The sequence below is a fragment of the Phocoena phocoena genome, chromosome 14 (genome assembly GCF_963924675.1).
Source record: "Phocoena phocoena chromosome 14, mPhoPho1.1, whole genome shotgun sequence".
Taxonomy (NCBI): Eukaryota; Metazoa; Chordata; class Mammalia; order Artiodactyla; family Phocoenidae; genus Phocoena; species Phocoena phocoena.
Genome location: NC_089232.1, coordinates 45504313 through 45514817, shown reverse-complemented (window position 1 = coordinate 45514817; position 10505 = coordinate 45504313). Strand labels below are relative to the sequence as shown.

At 37.3% G+C, this 10505-nt stretch overlaps 1 protein-coding gene across 1 annotated transcript; it reads left to right on the top strand.

The window, feature by feature from the left end:
- Window positions 1-8872: 8872 nt before the first annotated feature.
- Window positions 8873-9412, top strand: LOC136133579 (putative CENPB DNA-binding domain-containing protein 1). The gene has a single exon (XM_065890823.1). It carries the CDS (start codon window positions 8873-8875, stop codon window positions 9410-9412), a length of 540 nt encoding a protein of 179 aa, XP_065746895.1.
- The last annotated feature ends 1093 nt before the right edge of the window (window positions 9413-10505 follow it).

Genomic DNA, 10505 nt, shown 5'->3' with positions numbered 1-10505 from the left:
GTTTGCTAGTACTTTGTTGAGGATTTTTGAATATATTCATCAGTGATATTGGTCTGTAATTTTCTTTTTTTGTGGTATCTCTGTTTGGTTCTGGTATCAGGGTGATGGTGGCTTCAGAGAATGAGTTTGGGAGTGTTCCTTCCTCTGCAATTTTTTGGAAGATATTGAGAAGAATGTGTGTTAGCTCTTCAGAATTCACCTGTGAAGCCATCTGGTCCTGGACTTTTTTTTGTTGGAAGATTTTAAATCACAGTTTCAATTTCATTACTTGTGATTGGTCCTCTCCCTCTTTTTCTTGTTGAGTTTGGCTAATGGTTCATCAATTTTGTTTATCTTCTCAAAGAAAAAGCTTTCAGTTTTATTGATCTTTGCTATTGTTTTCTTTGTTTCTCTTTCATTTATTTCTGCTCTGATCTTTATGATTTCTTTCCTTCTGCTAACTTTGTGTTTTGTTTGTTTTTCTTTCTCTACTTCCTTTAGGTGTAAGGTTAGATTGTTTGAGATTTTTCTTGTTTCTTGATGTAGGTTTGTATTGCTATAAACTTCCCGCTTAGAACTGCTTTTGTTGCATCCCATAGGTTTTGGATCGTCGTGTTTTCATTGTCATTTGTCTCTAGGTATGTTTTGATTTCCTCTTTTATTTCTTCAGTGATCTCTTGGTTATTTAGTAACGTATTGTTTAGCCTCCATTTGTTTGTGTTTTTTACGGTTTTGTCCCTGTAATTGATTTCTAATCTCATAGCTTTGTGGTCAGAAAAGATGCTTGGTATGATTTCAATTTTCTTAAATTTACTGAGGCTTGATTTGTGACCCAAGATGTGATCTATCCTGGAGAATGTTCTGTGTGCACTTGAGAAGACAGTGTAATCTGCTGTTTGTTGATGGAATGTCCTATAAATATCAATTTAGTCTATCTGTTCTATTGTGTCATTTAAATCGTGTGTTTCCTTATTTATTTTCTGTTTGGATGATCTGTCGATTGGCGTAAGTGAGGTTTTAAAGTCCCCAACTCTTACTGTGTTACTGTCGATTTCCTCTTTTATAGCTGTTAACAGTTGCCTTATGTATTGAGGTGCTCCTATGTTGGGTGCACATATATTTATAATTGTTATATCTTCTTCTTGGATTGATCCCCTGATCATTATGTAGTGTCCTTCCTTGTCTCTTGTAACATTCTTTATTTTTAAAGTCTACTTAATCTGATATGAGTATTGCTACACCAGTTTTCTTTTCATTTCCATTTGCATGGAATATCTTTTTCCATCCCCTCACTTTCAGTCTGTATGTGTCCCTAGGTCTGATGTGGGTCTCTTGTAGACAGCATATATATGGGTCTTGTTTTTGTATCCATTCAGCGAGCCTGTGTCTTTTGGTTGGCGCATTTAATCCGTTCACATTTAAGGTAATTATCGATATGTATGTTCCTACTACAATTTTGTTAATTGTTTTGGGTTTGTTTTTGTCAGTCCTTTTCTTCCCTTGTGTTTTCCACTTAGAGAAGTTCCTTTAGCATTTGTTGTAGAGCTGGTTTGGTGGTGCTGAATTCTCTTAGTTTTTGCTTGTCTGTAAAGCTTTTGATTCCTCCACTGAACCTGAATGAGATCCTTGTCGGGTAGAGTAATCTTGGTTGTAGGTTCTTCCCTTTCATCACTTTAAATATGTCATGCCACTCCTTTCTGGCTTGTAGAGTTTCTGCTGAGAAATCAGCTGTTAACCTTATGGGAGTTCCCTTGTATGTTATTTGTTGTATTTCCCTTGCTGCTCTCAATAATTTTTCTTTGTCTTTAATTTTTGCCAATTTGATTACTATGTGTTTCAGCCTGTTTCTCCTTGGGTTTATCCTGTATGGGACTCTCTGTGCTTCCTTGACTTGGGTGACTATTTCCTTTCTCATGTTAGAGAAGTTTTCAACTATAATCTCTTCAAATATTTTCTCGGGTCCTTTCTCTCTCTCTTCTCCTTCTAGGACATCTATAATGTGAATGTTACTGCATTTAATGTTGTCCCAGAGGTCTCTTATGCTGTCTTCATTTCTTTTCATTCGTTTTTCTTTATTCTGTTCCACAGGAGTGAACTCCACCATTCTGTCTTCCAGCTCACTTATCCATACTTCTGCCTCAGTTATTCTGCTATTGCTTCCTTCAAGCGTAGTTTTCATATGAGTTATTGTATTGTTCATCTCTGTTTGTTTGCTCTTTAATTTTTCTAGGTGTTTGTTAAATATTTCTTGCATCTTCTCCATATTTACCTCCATTCTTTTTCCGAGGTCCTGCACCATCTTCACTATCATTATTCTGAATTCTTTTTCTGGAAGGTTGCCTATCTCCACTTCATTTAGTTGTTTTTCTGGGGTTTTATCTTGTTCCTTCCTCGGATACATAGCCCTCTGCCTTTTCATCTTGTCTATCTTTGAATGTGGTTTTTGCTCCACTGGCTGCAGGGTTGTAGTTCTTCTTGCTTCTGCTGTCTGCCCTCTGGTGGAGGTGGCTATCTAAGAGGCCTGTGCAAGTTTCCTGATGGAAGGGACTGGTGGTGGGTCTATGTACAAGATTTTTTTTTTTTTTTTTTGCGGTACGCGGGCCTCTCACTGTTGTGTCCTCTCCCGTTGTGGAGCACAGGCTCCGGACGCACAGGCTTGGCAGCCATGGCTCACGGGCCCAGCTGCTCTGTGGCATGTGGCATGTGGGATCTTCCCATTCCGGGGCACGAACCCATGTCCCCTGCATCAGCAGGCGGACTCTCAACCACTGCGCCACCAGGGAAGCCCCAATGTGTACACGATTTTTAAAGCTGCTGATATCTTAATTACAAGTGCATTTTAACAACCCTGCATTTTTTAACTCCCCTGCCACCATGATTACTCATTTTTGACCTCATACTTTACATCTTTTTCTTTTGTGTATCCATTAACTACTTATTGTGGATAAAGATGTATGTGGTTGTATGTGGTTTACTTACTACTTCTACTGGATATTTGCCTTTACCAGTGAGAAATAAAAAGAAGGATGAAGTAAAATTACCTGTTTACAGATGACGTGTTCTTGTATGTAGATAATCCAAAGGAATCTACAAATAACTCTTAGAGCTAATGAACAAGTTCAGCAAGTTTGTAGGATACAAATGTAATATACAGAAATCAACTGTATTTCTATACACTAGCAATGAGCAATCAAAAAGTAATTTTAGAGAAATAAATCCATTTACAATAAAATCAAAAAAGAATACTTAGGAATGGAAATAACAAAAGAAGCACAAAATTTGTACTCTGAAAACTATAAAACATTGTTGAAAAGAATTAAAGAAGAACTAAATACATGAAAAGACATCCATGTTCATAGATCAGAAGATTTAATATTGTTAAAATGGCAGTACTTTACTAATGGATCTAGAAATTCAATCCAATCCCTTTCAAATTCCCTGCTGTTTGTTAAAAATGATAATTGAAGTTGATCCTAAAATTCATGTAGTAATGCAATTGGTCAAAACAATCTTGAAAAAGGACAAATTTGACGCACTCACATTTTCTGGTTTCTAGGCTTACTACAAAGCCACATTAATCAAGAGAGTGGGGTACTGGCAAAAGGCTAGACATATAGATCAATGGAATGAAATTGAGATTTTATAAATAAACTCTTACATTTATGTTTGATTGAATTTTTAAAATTAATTAATTAATTTCTTTATTTTGGCTGTGCCGGGTCTTAGTTGTGGCATGTGGGACGTTCTTTGTGGCATGCAGGATCTTTAGTTGTGGCATGCAGACTTCTTAGTTGTGGCATGCGAACTCTTAGTTGTCACATGTAGGGTTCTTAGTTGTGACATGCATGCAGGATCTAGTTCCCTGACCGGGGGTCGAACTCAGACCCCCTGCATTAGGAGCGTGGAGTCTTACCCACTGGACCACCTGGGAAGTCCCTAAGGTTGGTTGAATTTTGAGAAGTCTCCCAAGATAATTCCATGGAGAAAGAATATTCTTTTTAACAAATGATGCTGGGACAACTAGACATTGACATACCTCACACCATATACAAAAATTAATCCAAAATAGATCAAAGACCTAACTATCACAGCAAAAAGTATAAAACTCTTAGAATAAAATAAACAGGTGAGAAAATTTATGACATTGGAATAGGCAGTGGTTTCTTAGATATGAAAACAAAAGCATAAGCAAGAAATTTTAAAGAATACATTGGATTTCATAAAAATTAAAAACATTTGTGCTTCAGAAGACAACATCAAGAAACTGTAAAGACAACTTTTGGATTGGGAGAAAAATTTTGCAAACCTTATGTCTGATAAGGATCTTGTATTTAGTATATGTAAAGAACTTTTACAACTCAAAAATAAAAAGAAAAATAACCCAAGTAAAAGTGGGCAAAAGATCATAATAGACATTTGTGTAAAGTAGTTGTACAGATGGCCAATAAACACATGAAAAGCTGCTTGATGTCATTAGCTATCAGGAAAATGAAAATCAAAACCACAGTGGGATCCAATGTAACACCCACTAGGATGACTATAATCAAAATGACTGTCAATAACAATTGCTGGTGTGGATGTGGAGAAATTGGAACCCTCATACATAGCCAGTGGGAATGTAAAATGGTACAACTATATCTATATCTGTATTAGTCAGGATTTTCCAAAGAAACAGAACCAATGGAATGTGTATATCTCTCTATATTTATTATATTTATTATATTATGATTACAGAGGCTGGAAAATCCAAAACCTACAGGGATGGGCAGACATTGCAGTCCAAGTCTGAAGGTCTCTGCTATATAATTCCCTCTTGTTTGGGGAGGTCAGTCACTTGTTCCACCCAGGCCTTCAACCGACTGGATGAGGCCCACCCACATTATGGAGGGTAATCTGCTTTACTCAAAGTCCATCAATTTAAATTTGAATCTCCTCCAAAAAATACCCCCATAGAAACATCCAGAATAATATTTGACCATATATTTCAGCATCATGGCTCAGTCAAGTTGACACATAAATGTTTCACAAAGGCCTATTTTTTCCCAGTTTCTCCTTGGTCCCAGAGACTGGATAACTTTAGGGAATGGCATTATTAATTTGCCTAAAAAGCAGTTCTATATATAGCTTGCTGTGCACAATAAAAGTACCATGGACAGTATGAGCCTGACAGACTAATTAGGCTATTAATAGAGTTAATAATGGGGTGACAAAAATAATTCCTAGTAACAAACTGACATAATATCTACCTCTAGAAGTTTTCTTTTTCCTAAACTTCTAACACAACTAAAGGTTTTAAAATATTATTCATGTTGACATTTCTTTTTAGTAACATTTATATTTTGTGAGTTCCTTGTAGCAGATAGTGTGACTTTTACACTTTTAAAAGTGTTTTGATTTTACATTAACATTGCTTCTTCAACATTCACTAGAGCCCAGAAATGAAAATGTTCCCATCTGCAAAATTATACCTTTGAACACAAGTTAAAGAAAGGACTAGAAGCTAGGTCTCCTGGTGCTCAGTCCCATGCTCTATTTAAATGATCTACCTAGCCAGTAGTGTACTAAAAAGATCAAAAATGACTTTCATACCTCAGAGATATCATGAGTTTGGTTCCAGACCACTGTATTAAAGTGAATATTGCAACAAAGCAAGTCACACAAATTTTTTGGTTTCCTAATGCATATAAAAGTTATGTTTACACTATATTGTAGTATATTAAGTGTGCAATAGACATGCCTAAAAAATACATGCATTAAATAAAAAATACATTATTGCTAAAAAATGCTATCATCTAACCTTCAGCAAGTTGTAGTAGTAACATCAAAGATTGCTGATCACAGATCACTGTAACAAATATAATAATAATGAAAAAGTTAGAAATATTGTGAGAATTACCAAAATGTGACACAAAGAAATGAAGTGAGCACATGCTGTTGGAACAATGGTGCCAATAGACTTACTCAATTCAGAGCTGCCACCAACCTTCAATTTGCAAAAAAAAATGCATTATCTGAAAAGTGCTATAAAATGAGGTATGCCTTATATTGAACATAGAAAATATTAACTAGTCAAGAAATTTAGTAGATTTTAAGGTAGAAACTCAATTGGAGGATTTAAATTAAATTAAATTTTATTACTTAAAAATTTTTTACAATATTATTTTATTTCTAACTTATACAATATTTCATTAATTTTATTCAGATTGTATTGTTTTATAAACATACTTAAATTTTATTTTTTATAATTTACAACAGATCCCTAGTAGCAGCACCCCATGCTTGTCTTTTGTAAAGCAGTTTCCCAATTTTTTTTTTTTTTTTTTTTGCGGTACATGGGCCTCTCACTGTTGTGGCCTCTCCCGTTGCGGAGCACAGGCTCCGGACGCGCAGATTCAGCGGCCATGGCTCACGGGCCCAGCCACTCCGCGGCGTGTGGGATCTTCCCAGACCGGGGCACGAACCCGTGTCCCCTGCATCGGCAGGCGGACTCTCAACCACTGCGCCACCAGGGAAGCCCCAGTTTCCCAATTTTTGAGTTCTTAATGTTAATTTGTACTACAGGGAACTGAAATATGTATTCAGGTATCTTTTTTCCAGGATGGTTATCATGCAATATATTTTTGACACCTTGTATTTCAGAGAATATCAATATGAAGATTTCAAATACATTTAATTTAATTTTTCAGAACCAGCAGGAAAAAGACCAGATTTCCTTGGAAAAGGGACTTTGAAGAACTGGTGGGCCTGGAGATGGGCAAGGAGAGAGAGAAAGAGGGTACATCAGGCATCTGGCTAGGCCTGGAGTGGAGGTGGGACACAGACCAGGATCCCTTACAAGTGATCAAATATGGCTTCCATGAAATGTGAGTAAGTAAGCAGAGGGTAAGTAAGATAGTGCTTAGCAGTTGCCTATACTGAGTCTTGAAATTTCTCTTAGTAATTTCACCTCTGTGAGCATGAAGATTTAACTATTTCTGTTTAACTCTAAACCTGAACTTTCATTTTCAGGGTCTTCAATTTAAGTGTTATTTGGAAATAAAACAGTATTTGAAGACACACTGACTAAAAGTGAAGGGATGGAAAAAGATGTTCCATGCAAATGGAAACCAAAAGAAAGCTAGGGTAGTTATACTCATATCAGACAAAATAGACTTTATTTATTTATTTTAAAATACATTTATTTATATATTTTAAAATAAATTTATTATTTATTTATTTCAAATAAATCTATTTATTTATTTAAAATTTATTTATTTATTTATTTTTGGCTGCATTGAGTCTTCGTTGTGGTGCACGGGCTCCTTATTGTGGTGGCTTCTCTTGTTTGTGGAGCATGGGCTCTAGGCTTGTGGGCTTCAGTAGTTGCAACTCGTGGGCTCAGTAGTTGTGGCTCATGGGCTCTAGAGCGCAGGCTCAGTAGTTGTGGCGCATGGGCTTAGTTGCTCCGTGGCATGTGGGATCTTCCCGGACCAGGGCTCGAACCTGTGTCCCCTGCATTGGCAGGTGGATTCTTAACCACTGTGCCACCAGGGAAGCCCCTATTTATTTATTTTTAAATAAATCTATTTATTTTTAAATAAATTTATTTGTTTATTTATTTTTGGCTGTATTGGGTCTTCATTGCTGTGCATGGGCTTTCTCTAGCTGCGGTGAGCGGGGAGCTACTCTTCATTGTGGTACACGGGCTTCTCATTGCGGTGGCTTCTCTTGTTGCGGAGCACGGGCTCTAGGCACATGGGCTTCAGCAGTTGTGGCACACGGGCTCAGTATTTGTAGTTTACAGGCTCTAGTTGCAGTGCATGGGCTTAGTTGCTCTGCGGCATGTTGGATCTTCCCAGACCAGAGCTAAAACCTGTGTCCCTTGCATTGGCAGGTGGATTCTTAACCACTGCGCCACCAGATAAGTCCCAAAATAGACTTTAAAACAAAGACTGTAATAAGAAAAAAGAGCATTACATAATTGTAAAGGGATCAATTCAATAAGAGGATGTAACATTTGTAAATATTTTTGCACCCAATATGGTAGCTCTAAATATATAAAGCAAATATTAACAGACCTAAAGGGAGAAATAGATAGCAATAGAATAATAGTAGGGAACTTTAATATCCCAATCATATCAATAGATACATCATCTAGACAGAATACCAATAGGAAACATCAGCCTTAAACAACTCATTAGATCATATGAACTTAACAGATATGTACAGAACATTCCATCCAAAAGCAACAGAATAAACATTTTCCTCACGTGCACGGAACATTCAGGAGATCATATTTTGGCCTCAAAACAAGTCTTAACAAATTTATGAAGACTGAAATCATAATGAAGCATCTTTTCTTATCCCTATAATATGAAACTAGAATCAACTACAAGAAGAAAACTAGAAAATTCACAAATATGTGGGGATTAAACAGCATGCTACTGAATAACCAATGGGTCAATAAAGAAATCAAAAGAGAAATTTAAAATTACCTTGGGACAAATGAAAATGGAAGTACAACATACCAAAGTTCATGGGATGCAGCAAAAGCAGTTCTAAGAGGGAAGTTCACAGCAATAAACACCTACATGAAGAAATAAGAAAGTTCTCTGAACAACCTAACTTTATACCCAAGGAACTAGAAAAATAAGAACAAATGAAGTCCAAATTTAGAGGAAGGAAGGAAATAACAAAAATCAGATCAGAAATAAATGAAATACAAGAAGTCCCCTACATATGAACCTGCAAGGTGCAAACTTTCAAAGATGTAAACGTGGGTTTGCATGTCCAATCATGTAAGTTAGTTTGAGTGTCTGGTGTACATTGTCATGTGCGTGCATCCTCTACAAATGGTTGTGTTTTTGTGTACTTTACACAGTACAATAGTACAGTATCTTTATTTCAAGCCCAGATGTCCAGAAGCAAGCGTAAATGCAGCAGTGATGTAGCTGGTACTGCTAAGAAGCGCCAAGTGATAACAATTGAAAGAAAAGTGAATACAACTGAGAGAGTGGAGCAAGGTGAAAAGATGGTAAACATCGCTTGTTCTTATAAAGTGAATCTTTCAACCATTGGCACGATTCTAAAGAACAAGGACAAAGATCATGGAACACGTGAAATCTCCTGTGCTGATGATGTAGACAATAATATTGAAGAAGCCTGGAAAAGTGATGGAGGAGATGGAGAAATTTCTCAGGTTTTGGATCAGGATGAGGATCAGCATCAGCATCAAGACCTGCTCAGCTTAATGCTGACTCAAGAGAAAGCTAAAAGGCTTTATGAAGACTTAAATAAGAAACATGGCGAAAAATCAGAGGGCGCATCTTTTAATGCCATCCGTGGCTGGTTTCATTGGTTTCAGGCTAGAGCCAACCTTCACAACGTAAAAGTCAGTGGCGAGGCAGTGAGTGCAGGTACAGTAGCTGCCTGGGAATTTCGTGAAACACTTTGAGAAATTATTGATGAAGGCACGTATTTACCCAAGCAGGTTTTTAATGTGGATGAGACAGGACTGTACTGGAGGAGGATGCCAGACCAAAGTTATATCAGTAAGGAGGAGAACTTGATGCCAGCCTATAAAGCAGCAAAGGATAGGCTAACTCTGTAGTTTGGTGGCAATGCTTCCGGCGATATGAAGCTGAAGCCTCAGTTTATCATTCAGAGAACCCAAGAGCCCTTAGAAACATAGCCAAGAGCTCTCTTCCTGTTATGTGTAAAGTAACCCCAAAGCCTGGGTTACACGGGCCATTTTCCAGGACTGTTTTTTCCACCACTTTATCCCGGAGGTAGAGAAATATTGCTTGGAGAAGGACATCCCATTCAACATTCTTTTGCTGTTCGACAGTACTCCAGGCCACCCCCATTCATGGACGACTTTCATCCCAACACCAAAATGGTGCATCTGCCACCAAAACTACATCGCTCATGCAACCTACGGACTAGGGAGTTATAGCAACTTTGAAGAAATATTATTTTTTTAACATCTTTATTGGAGTATAATTGCTTCACAGTGGTGTGTTAGTTTCTGCTGTATGACAAAGTAAATCAGATATATGTGTCTATATATCCCCATATCTCCTACCTCTTGTGTCACCCTCCCACCCTCCCTATCCCATCCCTCTAGGTGGTCACAAAGCACCAAGCTGACCTTTCTGTGCTATGAGGCTGCTTCCCACTAGCTATCTATTTTACATTTGATACTGTATATGTGTCCATGACACTCTCTCACTTCGTCCCAGCTTACCCTTCCCCCTCCCCATGTCCTTAAGTTCACTCTCTACGTCTGCATCTTTATTCCTGTCCTGCCCCTAGGTTCTTCAGAACAATTTTTTTTCTTTTTTAAGATTCCATATATACGTGTTAGCATTCGGTATTTGTTTTTCTCTGTCTGACTTACTTCACTCTGTATGACAGACTCTAGGTCCATCCACCTCATTACAAATAACTCAATTTCGTTTCGTTTTATGGCTTAGTAATATTCCATTGTATATATGTGCCACGTCTTCTTTATCCATTCATCTGTCGATGGGCACTTAGGTTTCTTC

Bases quoted from the DNA above. Each gene is read 5' to 3' on its own strand.
- LOC136133579 (XM_065890823.1), top strand. From the start codon at position 8,873: ATGTCCAGAAGCAAGCGTAAATGCAGCAGTGATGTAGCTGGTACTGCT.